Raw genomic sequence first — 17,459 nt, forward strand, 5'->3', positions numbered from 1 at the left:
ATGAAGGATTTTAGTGAAGCATCTTTTATGTTAGGCACACAAATTGTTCGTGGTCGTCCAAGGTACACACTTGGACTATCACAAAAGGCCTATATAGAAAAGGTGCTCATTCAGTATGACATGCAAAAATGTGCTCCCGGAAACACTCCAATGGCAAAGGGAGATAAACTTAGCTTGCAACAATGTCTATGTTATAAACTTGAGATTAAGGAAATACAGTAATTCGCATATGCATCTACAGTAGAGGGTTTGATGTATGCTCAGGTATGTACGCGTCCAGATCTTGTGTACATTGTGAGGATGTTGGGCAAATATTTGAATAACCATGGGCTAGTACATTGGAAAGTCGTAAAGAGAGTTATGTGATATTTACAAATAACGAAGGATTATATACTCACATATCATAGATCAAGTCATCTAGAGATCATTGGATACTCAGACTCCGATTTTGTTGGATGCTTGGATAACAAGAGGACCCACCTCAAGTTATGTCTTCATATTGGCGGAATGAGCTATATCATGGGAAAACGCCAAACAGATGTTAATAGCTACTTCCACTATGGAGGCAGAGTTCATAGCCTACTATGAAGCTTCCAACCACGAGATATGGATGTGGAACCTTATCACAGGGTTATAAATTATTGGGGGCATTGATAAACCATTAAGGATCAACTGTGATAACAAAGTTACAGAATTATATTCCAAGAACAACAGTAGTTCGTTGAAGTCTAAACACATCGACATAAAGTTTTTGGCGGTTAAAAAAAAAGTTCAGAATGGTCAAATAATGATAGAGCATATAAGGGTAGATTCCATATTAGCGGATCCACTCACCAAGGGTTTGTCACCCAAGGTGTCTCATCAGCATGTGCTAAATAAGGGTTCTTCCTTTTGATGAAGTACCCATTATGTAGGAATCTATATTTTGTATGAAGTTCTATGTTCATGAACATATATTTTTTGCTCATTATATATACTGTAATTTTTCTTATATGTGTGCATGATTTTGACTTTTTCTGACATATAGATATCATATTTACTAATATGGTCTTGTATTTGGTTGTTATAAATATGATGTGGACTTCATTTGGAGTCATAAAGTTGAATAATGATTTACCACTGCAGTTTAGTATAAGGTTTTGGTAAATATGTTTTGGATCCAGTCATAATCATAAAGAGGACTTATTGAGAATGGACACTTGTAGATCACAATTTGTGTCATTCTTATACTACACATCTACATTTGATCTATGTCGTTAATGATATTAGTACTATGATTACTGTTGGGTCTTGTTACAGTTATAGTAGTTATGATGTCTTTAGTCCTATACTAATTGATTTAATAGACGAGATTGTTTAAAGGGGTATTTAACCCATAAAATTTGACATGTTGAGCTCAACTTAGGGGTTGTGTGGTGTATAAGGAATCAAGTATAGCCCAAGTAGGAGATTGTAGAATTAAGTCCACATGAGTGGACTAAATCCAATTAAGTCCACATGGGTGGACTTAATCTCCATAAGATGGGTTTACACTTGATTAAGACACATACACAACTAATTGCTATTAAAGTAACTAAACTCATTTAAGTGATCTAATGCTTCAAGCATATAAAGAGAGTTTAGATTTAAATGGATGTGAATTCAATGTGTATATCAAAAACCTGATTCATTAACATTGATGGGTTGTTATTAATGAATGGACTTTAAGATGGATAGTCCCTATAGGATGGACTTGGTATATAAAGAAGAGGCTCATGAATTAGGGCAAGGGTTCTAGAGATTTCTTCAACCTCCTTTCTTTCCCATTGAGAGAGGACTAAGGATTGTCGTCGTCCACTCATGTAGAAGATTTTTCCTCAATAGCATAAACTCCAGGCAAAAGCAAGAAGCAATACTCTTTTGCGATGGATTCAGGTCAGTCATTCATGAGCTATTGTTTCAATTTGTATTGAGTTTTAAAGATTGATAGAAGCTAGATCTTGTTATAGATACATCCTTTAGCTCATACATGATGTATAACAAGTATTTCATAAGAAACACAAATAAGATTACAAACGAAGTCAAAAATGACTTTATAACAATAAACCTTGCTTTGCTTGCTCTTTCCTTGCTTTGGTTAGCTTCTTGATGTTTGGAAAGTGCAGCAGTACTTATCGCCAAAACCTTAAGATCCAGCTTTTTCAAATGTCTATGAAAATCCCTTTTCTAGGGTTCTTTAGACGCCTCTTAATCAATTGACCTTATCCTCAATCTCGACTGTTCAAAACCTATAAAATGGATTTTTTTTACTCGACCAATCGATTGGTGAGTCATACCAATTAATTGATAACTTCCCAATTGAATAAGTGAATCGATTCTGAAGCCTTCTATTTTCATGAGAAATCTCTACTGATTGATTGCCCCCATCATTCGAGCACATTTTGTTCACTCGACAAACTCCTCTAATCGATTGGAGCTACTATATTGATTAAGCCAATCGATTCAACAACCTTCTGTTCTTTTCGTGAAACCCAGTCCCAATCGATTGGCTTGCTAAATCGATTACCCAAATTGATTCAGCAAGCTTCTATTCGCTCGCAAGAAACCTTCAATCGATTGCACCAATCAATTACATCAATCGATTCGACCAACAAACTCGAAATCCCAGGTTTAGGGTTTGTCAATCGATTGCTAACCCTAATTTTAGACTTTGCACGATTGAAATTAGGTCTTGTTTGATATCCGGTTGACCTTAGCCTATCAGGACTTTCTCTGCCCAACATCCAGTCATTTGTGATTTATTGAGACTTTCCGTACGTTGTCTAGCATCTTGTCACCTTAACCTATCAAGACTTCTTCACAAAGTGTCTGGTCCTCCCTAACCCTCATAGATTTTCTTTTGTCAACTTCACGTTGGGCTTCCGATCATCAAATGTCCGGTCATCCTTTGATTCACTTGCACTTTCTTTCGTCAACTTCTCATCGGACTTCCGATCACCAAGTGTTCGGTCACTCTTTGACCTACTTGGATTTTTTCCTTGCTAACCTTCTCGTTGGACTTTCCCTTGTCTAACATCCAATTAGAATTAGTCACATGGTAGACTTCTCACATATCTAACCTCCAGTTAGAATTTTCTGTTGTCTAATCTCTCGTTAGGACTTCCCCAGTCAAATATTTAATCCTCTCTTGACATACTTGACTTCTCTCTCACATATTGTCAAAGATTGAAACTCAAATTCGAGTCAATATGAACTTATAATAATAGACATTCAAAAACTCATCGTTTCAAAAAAATGATAGATATTATTAATCAAAACTAAATAAAAAATAACTGAATAGATATTTAAATAACCTTAGAAACTTGACCTTTAAATGAAATAATCTAAATTATAAAATAGTCCCGACAATAATTAAAACAAAGAAAAATCTTTCAAGCTAAAAAAAAAACAAGGGCTTCAAACTATGTTTTTCTTAAGCTTGAAAGAACGGTTATAAATTTTACTTAATAATTAATTATAAATCTTTTGAACCAATTTCAATTTAATATATTATCAAAATTTTTATGGATCCTATTTCGATTATACTCCGGTAGCACGATCTCACTAATTTTGCTCCAATCCCCTAAACCCTAAAAAAACGATCCTGCATGATGCAATGTTGATTCGGTATTTGGATGATGGAATTGTCTGATCCTAGTATTCAAGATCGTCATTTTGCAAACACGGTCGTCACCGGTTGGTCATCTCTTTCTTCTCTTCAGCGACTTGGAACAACTGGAAGTTTATAAATAATAAAAAAAAAGTACGTCAATATGCATCGATCTCAAGGCACCGCACGTGGATCTGTGGCAGCGCAGATACCACAGCAATTCATACAACTCACAACTCTTTCCGAGATTCAACTTCAGAAACTGTACGACCCCTGATTAATTATTATTATTATGAAAGATTCCTTCCATCATAATTTTTCGTGAAATAATAAGTTTTCATTTCTACTTTTATTTCTTTTTTACTTGTGCTGTGGATTTGTAACGCTATTTCTGTTCGATTCGCCTTTTGCTTTTCTAATTTTTCATCCATAATATTCTTAGAGAGATTTAGGGAAAATTTGATGGTAGTTATCGGAAGAACAAAGAAATCTATAGCCGAAAATATACACGTACGCGAACAAGAACAGAGTCGTTATTATCTTTCAGTACGTTATATGTGTTAGATTCTTGCCTGCATTCCGGCGGGCAAGAAAAAAGGATCCAAAAATCTCTTTACAAGCCAAAAAAAGGGAAACTGAACTCCAAAAAACAGGAAGAAGAAAAGAAAGAGGGGGGTCAATCAATCGTGCCAGCAGAGGAGCATGACGACGCAGCGGCGGATGATGTAAAGCCTCGCCTTCTGCTCCCGCAGAACTTTGCTGATCCCTCCGCGCTGCGACGGCACTTTTCCTCCGCTCCTCATCTTCATCGACTGAAGCCAAACAGAGGCGGCCGCCACAGAAAACAAAACCGACGGGGCTAGCTTGTGTTGATGAATGACATCTGGATCTCTCAGGGCGTTTTATAGGGAGGGGGAGGAGGAGGAGGAGGAGGAGATGGTGGCAGGAGCGTGCACTGCAACGCTGCTTGAGAGCCGCACGCTGTTTGAGAAGTCGGCAGTCACGGAGACAAATGAAAGCCATTAATCAAACTTTCAGTTTACTAATTTACTTCAGGAGACAAGTTGGCTCCTCGTGTCCTGATCAAGTTAATACGGATTACCTTGGCCCTCAGAAACCAAAAAAATAAAAATAAAAATAAAAATCAATTCTTTATTTGGAGAAGAAGAAAAACAGCTTGATTTTTCACATCCTCTTTTAGCAAAATCAGAATAGCTAAAAGAGCGATTGGTGAACTGGATATGCAACTGGCACGACATATGGAGGAGCATGGCGTGGAGGAGGAAGCATCACCGGCGTGCCCACTGCCGTGACCATGTGCCCGCTAATCGGATGACCAACTGGAGGTCCGTACACGGCCATTCCCGGAACATTCGCCAGCGAATGATGATGCTTCATCGGCGATGCAGCGGCTCCCTGCGGGGAAGACGGCGCGTCGTCGACGGCGCCATTCACACTTGTGATGTCGTGGATGCTCGATCGCCGGCGGTCACGGTTGTTCAAGGAGTTCAACCGAATGAAGTGTTTCTGAGCGTGGCTTGCGACTTGAGTGGGAGTCCTTGAGCTGACAAAGTTCCTCGATATGCTCCGCCAGTCGCCCTTACCAAACTTTTCGAGGCCGAGGAGAAAAAGACTACGAGATCGGCACAGATTAAACTAATTGTGTTAAGAGAAGATCAAATCAACCTCGGATCGCAATTTAGTTGGTGAGATTAGGACCGTGTAATTAACCTGTGCTCTTCCTCTGTCCACGGGATTCCTTTTCGACGCTCTTGTTCGGCTTTGGAGCATCCATGGCGGCGGCGGCGGCGGCGGCTGCCGTTGCCATCACGGTGGTGCTTCTCCTTGGACGAATTATGCGTCGCCTCCTCGCAGGCGTATCGCGGGATCGGGACGCGTCCGGCCTCGATGGCCTTCACGTCCTCCAGCAGCAGGTCGTAGTGCCGCCGCACCTCCGCCGCCGTCTTCCCCGGCAGTCTCGTTGCGATCGTCTCCCACAACGAGGCGCCGTCTCCCAGCTCCTCCGGCGGCGAGGCCACCGTTGCCAGTGCGTTCTCGAAGGCCTTGTCGTCTCCCCGTGTCCAATTCTCCACCGCCGCTGCCATCGTCGACTGCATGCCGTCGGGTTGCAGGGACGGTGGCTTCGTCGAGGGAGGATTTATTCTGGCGCGGTGACGGGATCCACGGTTCCAGTCACCGCCAGCGACCGGGAGCGACGCTGACGTTGATGTGGCCAACGCACTGTAAATTGACGGCGACGGAGAGACGTGGCGGCCGATTCTCCATTTCCCATCGGAGCAGAGTGAAGGCATAATCTAGTACCTCGTCGTCTGATTGGTTAAAGTTGTCGTCTTCTAGATTTCATCGGCGTCTCCTCGCTTTCAGCAACAAATGAAAGCGAGCTTGATCCTTTTGAAACTAGTGGCACTGGGAGAGGAGTTGCAACCCCGTGGAAATTAATATTACTGTAAAATTAAATCTACGAATGACAACCACAATGGTTGAAGATTTCCATTGGTGGAGATGATTAGAGACTAATATGTGTATTTTCATAGGAGATATATTGTGCCAATCAATTCATCCAAATTGCTCGACTTATCTAACCACTTAATTCATTCGATTCACTCAACTTATCTAACCACTTATTCATTTAGTAGACGAACAAGAGAGGAAGACAGTCTACCTGTAGGATTAGTTTAAAAAAGAAGACTATTATCAATATTTATTAAAGGTAGACCTATCATACTGCACTGCTAAGAAAAAATAAAAGGTATTCCAGCACCTTAGCTTGTTCTGCTATCGGATGATCAATAAACTCATGCTCACGCATGTTACCAGAACCAACAATTTAGATGTTCAAACTGATTGACGGAATACATCGAACATATTTAGCAGCATTCCTAGAACAATAAAATTAGTTCACAGTAAAAAGCTGAGACTTCAAATGATCCGCAAAACAAATTTTGCAATTAAGCATAACAGATAAGACGATACATTAGATGAAACTTGGGCAAACAGGTCCTTTCGATATGCCAATGCGAACTTCCATTCCATGGCTCATGTCTACTGGTTTAAAGGTTTCTGAATCTTGAGGCACTGCCGAAAAAAAAGGAAAAACAAAATTAAAACGAGATTTAGACAAAGAAACATGGGGAGAACACAGCAGTGAAAAGAATGAGACAGATTTCCTGCTAAAGAACAAACTTTCCACATCATTGTAAACCCCCAACAGTTGATAAAAAAAATAAGATGCGTGCTGCACAAAGCCAAAAGAGGACATGCTCCTTCGAACTATATAGATTCATAACTATCAAACTTGATATGGGATGATAACACCACATATTTGACCTTCGCATTTCAACTCAAGTGCAAAAGCCAAGAAATGCTACTTGGGTCGAGTTGAAGTAGTCTTGTTGAGAAGGGAGACGAGGCAAGATATTCAAGTGGAGGAAGGAACTCCGATGCTAGTTTAGTTCACCCCCATTGGATGGTTAGGCTAAGGTGCAGTTTGCTGATTCTCTTTTGACAGCAATGAACTAGATGTCTTAAAAGTCTAATTGAGGTTGGGATATATGGCGGGCCAAGATGATTGTCCCGCAAAAGGAGGGCAAGAGGAAGGGCACAAAATTTTACTCCAATCCAGCCAATTTCCGTTTCTATTGGAATCAGCATAAAAGAAATAACAGAAGCATCCTATTGGAGACTATATTGAACAACCATTATTAATATCATAACTAGAGGAAACACGAGATAGCAATAAAAACTATACAGTGAAAAAATTGAGGGAACAGTAAAGAACTTGTGAAAAGAGAAAAACTGCATACAATTGAGATAATCTTCAAAAGCAAAATCTTCCAAGCCACCAGTGAGAGCCTCATAACCTAGCATGGATGATGGCAAAGCTCCAGGAGGCCTTTGGAATCTGCAATAATGATGACGCAAACCCATCGGAACACAGAATTTTGCCAGTTAGATATTGAAAAGTAAAAATGGAGTGCGTAGTATTAGTATCGGCACATGGTATCAACAGCAAAGATTATGGACTATTAAGTATGGAACTTATTTTCCCATAATTATGCTAATTATGCTATTGGCTGTGTATATGTTATTCCCTAAAATAGATTATCTGTAATTAGTATGTTAGTTGCATATATTTTCTTACTCAAGATAGTTTGTATAGCAATTCTATTTAATGTAAAGATCCGGAAGAGGAAGGCTTTTAGCCATTTTACTCCAATGTATCTACAAGTGATACCCATCAGATATCGACTCTTGCAATGTAGATACAACTGAATATGCATCAGTTGTTGACTCGGCTCCAATGCATAAACAACCAAGACATCAATATTGATTGTTGATGTTTGGTCAATTATTGACTAATAGGCATGGAAACTCTAGTTTTTCTCAGGGTAAATAATGGAAGCATAACTCTGAAGAAAGACAAGATGACTGACCAATGCTTAATTAATGCGAACTTCCAAAATTGCACAGAACATCAGAGGACGTGACATCATATTTCTGTTTCTTCTGTAGATAATTTCTTGTATTTCTTCTTCCAATTTTCTGTTAGGAAGTTCTCAATATAACAAACAAATCTATTAAACTCATCTTAGCTTGACTTGACTTATAATCCGAGATTTATTAAAATTGGAGACGAGAATGATTCTCATATGAACAGCCCTTTTTCTGGCTTCCATTTACTTTCAGTATGTACCATAGCTCCAAGCCTCCAAATATTCAGATTGAAAGTAAGTTGGCAAATCCTTATAAGTGTGGCATCGTCATCCATTTAATATTTTAACATTTTACTTAATTATATATATATACACACACACACACATATTTCAATAGAAGAATTAAAAAAAATCTTACTACATCTCTCATTAGCATCGAGTTCTCAACGATTAAACTTACCAATGAACTTTCCTTGGACTTGGAGAAAACTAAACATTAATAGCCTAAAATGATTAAATAAAAATGGGGTGGATGAGGTTTAAAAAAAAAAGTCATTTGTGCTGCACTCATACTTCATGTACAATGATTACATGCCCATACTATTTATCTTACAAAACACTTGTAGCATAACAAAGAAACAAAAAATTATCTTTGGATCGAGGGAATCTAAAGATCTCAATTGATTTGTTTTAAACTGCAATCCTAGACAAATTTAAAGAAATGGAAAGCAAAGGTACAAAAGAGATGGAGGGTAGAATTTCGCCAGTTTTGGGAATTAGGAGAACCAAAACAATATGTTGCAACATTATTATGCTTGAGCGTTGAGAAATGTTTCCATGAGTATCCAAGGGTGAATGTATGGGATAACTTTTCAATGGTGAATAAAAACAAAGTGGTCCAAGATCCTTCATATTAGTCACAAGGGTGCACATACGTGTGTGTACACCCAACCACACATGTGCGCGCGTGTGTGAGAGAGAGGGCAAGATAAAACATAAAAATAAACTAATCACAAGTGCTAATAACATTAAGCCATCAAAGGATGGCCATTACATCTAAAAAAAAATATGTGTTACAATGCACGATCAAGATGTATCTAGTACCAATGCTGGAAAGTACTTCCAGTGCATGATATGGTAAATTAAAGGTCAAGCATTAGCAACACAACCATTTCTTATGTTAGAACTGATCTACGTTAATTATTTTTTTGCACTATTTTTTTCGATTCTTTAAAAGTTTCTGGTGCTTAAAATCTTCTATCACTGCTATACTATCACAATAAATAAAGTTTCAACTGAGTTGCAAGGATAAGAAAATTTCTCATGTCACGTAAGCCTGTGACACCATGAAAACTAAGGGGAAAATATGCCAAAATGCACTTTGTCCACAAATTTAAGGATTCTCAAAGGCCATAACTCATCTTGTTTTCTAATTCCAGGCTTCTAATTCAGATAGAAACAGTGATCTTTCTACTCGTACAAAGAACACATTTATCATTCATTAACATTTCATAATCCAAACAGATTATAAATATTTCCCAAGTGCATTGGCTTCATCTTTCCATCCCATCTATATTATTGCCTTATTTCTCTTTTTCTAATTTATGTTTCTTCCATATAATGAAAAGATGATAAACATAGTTCAAATCTAGACAAACCCTAGAATATAAGCTTTTTTCCTAACTTCCGTGCTGATAGACAAGTTTCTGTAACTTCTACGCGAGTATTTAAAAGCCAATAAGAGCGTGGGTAACTAAAAGGAATAAGATGATGATGGTTAGTGATGTGGTGATAGAGGGAGCCCACCAGTACGGGTGAAGAGAGCAGCCAACGTGGAGGTCAAAGTCAAGACGGTCAACGCCACAAAATCGACAAACCCACCAAAGGCAGGCCAAGCAATGGTCTACTGCAGTCGCCAATCAGCCATGAAATGTCCAATCTGCAAGTGGCTTGTCCGAGCAGAGCGTCCGTACGGCCAAGGCCACCACGGCAAGAACATCAGATGTTCATCACGAAGCGTTGGACACTTAGACAACCGGAGTGTTGGTCCAGTCGGGCGGAAACAATCAACTGACTCAAGGGATTATGAAGAAGATCGGCTAAGACCGACCGAGCGGGGATACCCGACCAAGCGGCTTGACGTATCTTTTAGTATCTTTCTGAGAGATAGTGTCGCTAACACAAGGCATGGTCAACAAACGGATCATACGATGGAAGCTTACACTGTCTCAACAAAGATTTGCATGTCTTGTTAAGGTATGGTGTCAAAGACACTTTTCTGATACGTCCTTTCATGGGATGGTTGGGAAAGCGTACCCGTGCCTTGAGGAGCGTGCGCGTTTGCCCACCAAGGCATTATATAAAAGGGGCCCATGCATCGGCAGAGGCATACGTTATTCACTATTCACGTCTATGCTTGTTGTTGCTCTATTTTCTTCCATCTTTCCAGTGACTAACTTCGGAGGACCAACACCGGGGACCCTTCCCTAATTCAGCATTGACGTTTCTTATATTGCGGAAGGGAGTGGGGTCTACATCCAGTCAACACAGAAATCACATCCCCAGTCAGCCATCTCCACGATTTTCGGACAGGATCAGTTAGTTTAATTGTTATTCGAGGTTTAGAACGTACAATACTGAGAGATCAAATACTAATCAAAGTATGCACAAAAACTTTGGGAATGGAGTAAATTGCATTAGCAATCTAATTGATTTTGTTTATGACCCAATACACATGGAAAAACTTACTATTGGACAACCAAAAGCAACACAACATACCTAGAGAGAATTTGAGCGTCCAGATCTCTCCTCAGATTGAAAGCCGATCCATAGGTGAGGTCAAAACCTAACCGCTTTTGCTCCTCCCAAAGCCTACTCCTCTGATCGAGTTAAGAACCAAAAGCACGACGGAAGATACATCAACAAAATCAGGACGAGCATTAGGGTTACGGTTCAAAGAGGGCCTGGGGAAGGTGGCTTACGTATTCTCGATGGGATTGGAGGGGGTGGGTTCCAACGATGTCGCTCCTGACGGTATGTAGCCCAAAGCGAAGGGAATCGTGATTCGCCGCGATCCCGTCGTGCTCGATCACAGACTTCGACGACATCTTTTCCGCTTTTAGCTTCGCCTGGATTCATGTTTTTTGTTCTAGGAACCAAAGGCCTTTTATCTGTCCGGTAAGGATTTTCTTGGAAAGCAAGAAAGCAAGAACCTCTTTGCAGATTCGTGCTATTTTTCCCCCAACTAGTATTTCACCCGTCTGATCTATTTTATATAATTAACCATTAAAATTAATAAATATAAGCATATAAATCTTACTATTTTATTAAAAATCTCCCCCCTTTATTAACTAATTTGGGTGAAGTCTAAAATGAATTTATGTTAATATTCTTTTCTCTATTCACACTAAAAATAATTTTAAGATTTATTAATAATTCCACAAGCGAAACAATCAGTGATCTAGAGTTCGAGACTCAGCTGCGGCGTATTATTATGAATGTTTCTCATCATTAATTTTTTCTGATTGTTTTATATAAAAAAATATAGTTCTCTTTAGTTCCATATCTTAGAATTGACAACACTATAATAAAAAAAGCTCCTATAAATATTTTAGGCTGATAATGTTAAAAAATATTCTTTTTTTTTTTTTACTAAGATAAGTATAATATTAAATTAAATTAATTTTTTTATAGGGAAACCCGTTACAGTAGTTTGTTGCTGAGATTCTTTGCATTATTACACTATTGTATGGGTCTGACGAATCTTACCCAAATAATTAACTTTGGTGAGTATAATATTAAATTAAAATAATTTTTTTCATAGGGAAACTCGTTGCAGTAGTTTGTAAAATAATTTTTTTCATAGGGAAGTCTGTTGCAGTAGTTTGTTGCTGGGATTCTCTAGCGTTACCCTTGCATTATTATATTATTATATAGGTCTGACGAATCTTACTCAAATAATTAATTTTTGATTCTGAACGTAAGAGTGATACTCAAAAATCTAAATAATTCAGATTTTTAAAGACCCAAATAATTCAGATTTTTAAAAATCAGGTATTTTATCCTGATGATTCTACTTTAGTATTTTAATACTAAAATAGTTTAATTAATATAATTTCATTATAAAGAATCAATGTGATTTCAATATATTATATTACACACCGTGTGTGCACAATCATAAGTAAATAATTAAAATTCAAACAAATTAAATTAATTATATATCGTACAATTATGGGGGAAAATAATTTACAAATTTTTAAAAACTTCCTTAAATATATTGAAGTCCTGAAATATTTTGTTGATTTTTAATACGTTACAAAAAATAATTCAAAAAGAAAATATTTAAAATCTATGATGGAATCTGTCCTAAAATCAAGGATTATTTTCCCAATAAATTCACCAAACTCTACATCCAAAAGTAGGAAAAGAGTATTTATACATTTAAAATCGATGATGAAAAATCTTATTTTTCATTTGGGTCCTTAAATCAGGGGTTATTTTTGTAATAAATTCAACACACTCACTATTCCAAATCATAACTGGACTTGTCTTAATAATTCCAAATCAGGGGTTAAAAGAGTATTTCTAGTATTGTCTATAACTGGACTTGAATCTTGAATTTGTTAAATCATAACTTTTAAATAAATTCTAATATATCACATTAAAATAATATATTACAGAAGATTATCTTATATTAATTGAATAAATCTCAAATTTTTTATCACATCAACATGATTATACATTTCACAATAAAATTTATGTAACCTTCTTGGGACATTTTTTACACAATAATATGACCAATTTATGTAATGTTCTATATACACCTACTATCCTTGCATAAACACCAAGACTCCGCCCCACGGGGTTATCTCGGCTGGTAAAGGCATGGAAGTTTGCCACTGAGAACATGGGTTCGAGTCCGCAGGGCAACGGGGATTTATTCCCTATCCCTGTGCAAAAAGTCTCGGCCCACTGCGTACTTGCCACCGAGCTACCGTGATTTACCTCCCTCGTGATGACCCTGGGCAGGGTACGACGGGAGCCCTGAGGACGAGGGTTTCACCTTTTTTGCCAATAAACACCAAGACTCCTAACCTATAGGTACAATATACACTTTTAGAAATGTAACCCTATTTCAGATAAATTGTAGATAATAATGTATTATATATCAGATTCTACTATCCAATAAAATATAGAGTAAAATCACAATGAAACATAAATTAGAATATCAATTAGGGCTCATTATTTCAGAAACTTGCATTATAGTCCTAAAATGGTCTTTTGTAGTCGAAAGTTCTTCCAAAATTATTTATGCAGATGATGCTTAAATAGAACTAATTGAATTTGTGGTCTTGCAATCAGCAGCAATCCTTAAAATGAATAATATATATATATATATATATACAAAATTAAATAATCAAAATTACCTATTGATCCGGCGGTGAGAACAGGGACCCCCTCTCTGAGGAAAGTCAACGCCACGTGGAAGTCAAAGGGTCGAACGGCCGACCGGAGAAGGGGAGACCGGTCGACCGAACGGGGTCCCATCGGAGTCAAAGGCACCCGGCGAGGAGTTAGGGTTTCGACGCTCGTTGAACAGGATTGTACGACCGAGCGGGTGGCCCACTCGGCCGAAGGCATAAGATAGCAATACTGCGAACAGTCTCCACAGAGCACACTACCGGGAATATCTTAAGTGGACCAGCACGTGTGACCGGTCGGACGCAAGGGGACTGCCGACCGGCCGGACACTCGGCATGGAGTAAGAAGAGAACAGGACCAGGAAACATCCTCTGACAGCGGATATGACCAACGAGCGAACCATACGCAGGATCTTATGACAGGGTTCCGCTGTCTCATCAAAGACGTGCTCGGACTATAGCAGTAAGGGGTCAGGTAAGCTTTTCTGACGCCCATATTGAGGTATGGGCGGAGGACACGTATTCAACTCGATATGTGTGCGTGAGCCCCCTTCCAGCTCTATATAAGAGGCCTCACACATCACCGGAGGTACGCGTTCTTTGATATTGGGAGCCACTTCTTTGTTGTTCACTTGCCTGACTTGAGCGTCGGAGGATCGTCGCCGGGAACCCCTTCCCGGCCCGATTTCTTTGCAGGTTCGCCGGAGGTCCGTACGATCGGTCGGGGATCTACGTCAGCAACGCGAAGAGCGCCACGTGCCCAGCGTCCGTTGATTCAGCGATTCGGACAGGATCAATTTGGCGTCGTCTGTGGGAACACTCCTGCATCCGATCGGAAGCAATGGACGAAGTTGGACGACTGCATACGGTGACGCTCTCCACGGAGGAACTCGACGCTCTGATCGAGTCGAGGGCAGCTAAGCTTGTGGAACAAAAACAGAAGGCACAAGCCGAGCGAATTGAGCAGCAAGCGACATTAGTATCCGGGGGCCGAGCGGAAGCACCTCAGGCCACGGTTCCGTTTCACCGGGCCCTATTCCACACGCCTCCGGAAGCAGCAGTTAATCGTGATCGAGGATCTTCATCGGACGAAGTGCCAATACGAGACAATAGAAAAGGCAAGGCCCCCCCCAGCGGACGCTTCTCCCAAGCGAATCAACAGTCAGTTTTCGGAAGCCATCTTGCGGGACCCTCTGCCGAAGCACTATGTGCCCTCGGCGATCGATGAATACAATGGAACCACCGACCCGGACGATCATTTGGGTAAGTTCGATAACACGGCTACCCTCCATCAATACACAGATGGAGTGAAGTGTCGAGTTATTTTAACCACCCTCTCGGGATCGGCTCAACGGTGGTTTCGGAGGTTGCCAGACGGATCCATCACAAGTTTTAAAGACTTTCGCACGACCTTCCTTCACCACTTTGCAAGCAGTCGGCGTTATCAGAAGACTAGTGTCAGTCTGTTTGCCATCAAACAAGAAGCCCGCGAATCGCTCCGAGCCTATATCCAGTGGTTCAACAAGGTGGCCATGGATATTCCTACGGCCACCTCGGAAACCATGATGAATGCCTTCACACAAGGCCTCGTGGATGGGGACTTCTTCCGATCGCTCATTCGGAAGTCGCCCCGAGACTACGACCATATGCTACACCGGGCCAACGAATACATCAATGTGGAGGAAGCCCAAGCGGCCCGAAGAAAGGAAATTCCAACCGAGCGGGCTACTCCTGCCGAGCGGAAGCCTCACACCGCTCATCACCCGCCCAGAGGACCGAGGGTCGAAGCAATCCGCTCCCCCATACTAGGTCACATGTACAAGAGGTAGCTGCCGAGCGGCCCAAGCCAAAGAAGAAGTGGACCCCAATGTTCTGCTCATTCCACCAGACGGACACGCATAACACCAGATATTGTCGGAGTCTTCCTCTAATCGCCCACCCCGTTCTCCGGGGTGGCGGCCGTCGATCGCCATCATCCGATAAGCGACATAGACTTCGTGAAGCCGAGCGGACGATACCTGACAGGCGGCAAAGACGGACTCTCGAGTGGCATTATACTCCGAGGCGTGAAGACAATCCCCGGATGCCTGGAGAGCGGCCTAAACCGACCGCTCGGGAAGAAGAAAATAGAAACAACACTTCCCGAGGCGAAATCAACATTATAGCTGGTGGGCCGACCGGAGGAGACTCTAACCGAGCAAGGAAGGCTAGCGTCAGGTAGCTCCAGATCCATGCGGTCGGCTGCAGCCAAGAAAGGGCGAGCGGACCCGAAATCAGCTTCGGGCCCCGGGATTTGGAGGGAGTCGAAGTGCCACATGACGACGCTCTCCTCATCAAAGCGGTAATAGCCAACTACACTATTCACCGCGTTTTCATTGACACAGGAAGCTCGGTCAATATTATATTCAAAAAGGCCTTCGACCAATTGTAAATTGATCGAGCCGAGCTGCTGCCCACGACAACCCCCCTCTATGGGTTTACGGGCAACGAAGTCCTGCCGGTCGGACAGATCCGGTTGGCCATTTCGCTGGGAGAGGAGCCGCTCAGAAGGACGCGGACCGCAAACTTCGTCGTGGTGGACTCTCCGTCGGCATACAACGTAATATTGGGACGGGCGGCTCTCAGTGAATTCCGAGCGGTCGTTTCCACTTTCCACCAAAAGATCAAGTTCCCAGTCGAAAACAAAGTGGGAGAAGTACGAGGAGATCAACTGGCAGCTCGGCGATGCTACGTCGAGATGGTACAAGCAGAAGCCAATTCCGCTCGGAAGGCGCCCCGGATTGAGGTAAATGTCATAATTGAAAAACCTCCCTCTTTGGTGTATGAAGAAAAAGAGGAAGTGCAGATTCACCCGACCCGACCAGAGGCCACCACGTTCGTTGCGGCCGATCTGGAGGAGAGCCAGAAAGAGGAAATGATCAAATGCCTCCAAAGAAACTGTGATGTCTTCGTCTGGTCGACGCACGAGCTGCCCGGAATTTCGCCGAGCATAGCACAGCACGAGCTACATGTCCGACCGGACGCTCGGCCTGTGAAGCAGAGAAAAAGGGATTTTAGCGCTGAACAGAATGTCATCATCTGAGCGGAGGTTGAGAAGCTTTTGGAGGCCGGCCATATACGCGAGGTTCAGTTCCCGAGCTGGCTGGCGAACGTAGTATTAGTCTTCAAGCCGGGCAACAAGTGGAGAGTGTGCATTGATTTTCGGGATCTCAACAAAGCTTGCCCAAAGGATTTTTATCCTCTACCTCGGATCGATCAACTGGTGGACTCCACAGCAGGCTGCGAGTTGATATGTATGCTCGACGCTTATCAAAGCTATCATCAAGTGCCGCTCGCCCGAGAAGATCAGGAAAAAGTTAGCTTCGTTACAGCCGACGGTACTTACTGCTACAATGTGATGTCGTTCGGCCTAAAGAACGCTGGAGCAACTTACCAGCACTTGATGAATAAAGTGTTCAAGGAACAGATCGGACGCAATTTGGAAGTATACGTGGACGATATTCTCATCAAATCCGTCCGATCGGCAGATCTCTTTAAAGACATAGAGGAGACTTTCCGAACGCTGAGGAGGTATGGAATTAAGTTCAACCCTCAGAAATGTCTGTTCGGAGCAAAGGGCGGACGTTTCTTGGGCTACATAGTGACCGAGCGGGGCATCGAGGCAAATCCCAGCAAAGTGAAAGCATTACAAGATATGCCGCCCCCAAGAAATCTGAGGGAAGTGCAGCGCTTGATCGGTCGGATAACTGCTTTGTCCAGATTCATCTCCAAGACTGTCAACCGGAGCCTACCTTTTTTCAAAATCTTGCGCAAAGCCACTAAGTTTCACTGGGACGAAGAATGCGATCGGGCGTTCGAAGATCTGAAAACATACTTGAACTCTCTGCCTGTGCTAGCCAAGCCAGCTATGGGTGAGCCCCTTGGTATCTATTTATCTTCAACTGAGCAAGCAGTCGG

The 17,459-nt window shown here is 41.4% G+C and overlaps 3 protein-coding genes across 4 annotated transcripts; all 3 read right to left on the reverse strand.

The window, feature by feature from the left end:
- Positions 1 to 4,167: 4,167 nt before the first annotated feature.
- LOC122032687 (small polypeptide DEVIL 4-like) lies at positions 4,168 to 4,689 on the reverse strand. Its single transcript, XM_042592005.1, has one exon. The coding sequence runs from the start codon at positions 4,435 to 4,437 to the stop codon at positions 4,309 to 4,311; it is 129 nt and encodes a 42-aa protein (XP_042447939.1). The 5' UTR covers positions 4,438 to 4,689; the 3' UTR covers positions 4,168 to 4,308.
- Positions 4,690 to 4,756: 67 nt separating this feature from the next.
- On the reverse strand, positions 4,757 to 6,302 carry LOC122032533 (transcription factor MYBS1-like). Of its 2 annotated transcripts, none has more exons than XM_042591838.1 (2): positions 5,348 to 6,302; positions 4,757 to 5,261 (listed from the first exon to the last, which is right to left on the reverse strand). In XM_042591838.1, the coding sequence occupies exons 1-2, from the start codon at positions 5,938 to 5,940 to the stop codon at positions 4,844 to 4,846; spliced, it is 1,011 nt and encodes a 336-aa protein (XP_042447772.1). In that variant the 5' UTR covers positions 5,941 to 6,302; the 3' UTR covers positions 4,757 to 4,843. The 2 variants fall into 2 exon arrangements, with proteins under 2 accessions (XP_042447772.1, XP_042447773.1); XM_042591839.1 differs by having other exon boundaries at positions 4,758 to 5,261; positions 5,360 to 6,302.
- A 130-nt stretch (positions 6,303 to 6,432) lies between these two features.
- LOC122032534 (cyclin-B1-2-like) lies at positions 6,433 to 11,263 on the reverse strand. The gene is made up of 4 exons (XM_042591840.1): positions 11,064 to 11,263; positions 10,861 to 10,961; positions 7,453 to 7,550; positions 6,433 to 6,724 (listed from the first exon to the last, which is right to left on the reverse strand). Exons 1-4 carry the CDS (start codon positions 11,187 to 11,189, stop codon positions 6,624 to 6,626), a joined length of 426 nt encoding a protein of 141 aa, XP_042447774.1. The 5' UTR covers positions 11,190 to 11,263; the 3' UTR covers positions 6,433 to 6,623.
- Between the last annotated feature and the right edge of the window lie 6,196 nt (positions 11,264 to 17,459).

Source organism: Zingiber officinale, chromosome 11A, assembly GCF_018446385.1.
Source record: "Zingiber officinale cultivar Zhangliang chromosome 11A, Zo_v1.1, whole genome shotgun sequence".
Classification (NCBI taxonomy): Eukaryota; Viridiplantae; Streptophyta; class Magnoliopsida; order Zingiberales; family Zingiberaceae; genus Zingiber; species Zingiber officinale.

Coding starts and splice junctions, on each gene's coding strand:
- LOC122032533 (XM_042591838.1), bottom strand. CDS start 5,940: ATGCCTTCACTCTGCTCCGATGGGAAATGGAGAATCGGCCGCCACGTC. Junction 5,262..5,347: donor GAGCACAGGTTAATTACACG/GTCCTAATCTCA, acceptor CCGATCTCGTAG/TCTTTTTCTCCTCGGCCTCG.
- LOC122032534 (XM_042591840.1), bottom strand. CDS start 11,189: ATGTCGTCGAAGTCTGTGATCGAGCACGACGGGATCGCGGCGAATCAC. Junction 7,551..10,860: donor GACGCTCAAATTCTCTCTAG/GTATGTTGTGTT, acceptor TCATTATTGCAG/ATTCCAAAGGCCTCCTGGAG. Junction 6,725..7,452: donor TTTTGAAGATTATCTCAATT/GTATGCAGTTTT, acceptor TTTTTTCGGCAG/TGCCTCAAGATTCAGAAACC.
- LOC122032687 (XM_042592005.1), bottom strand. CDS start 4,437: ATGAAGATGAGGAGCGGAGGAAAAGTGCCGTCGCAGCGCGGAGGGATC.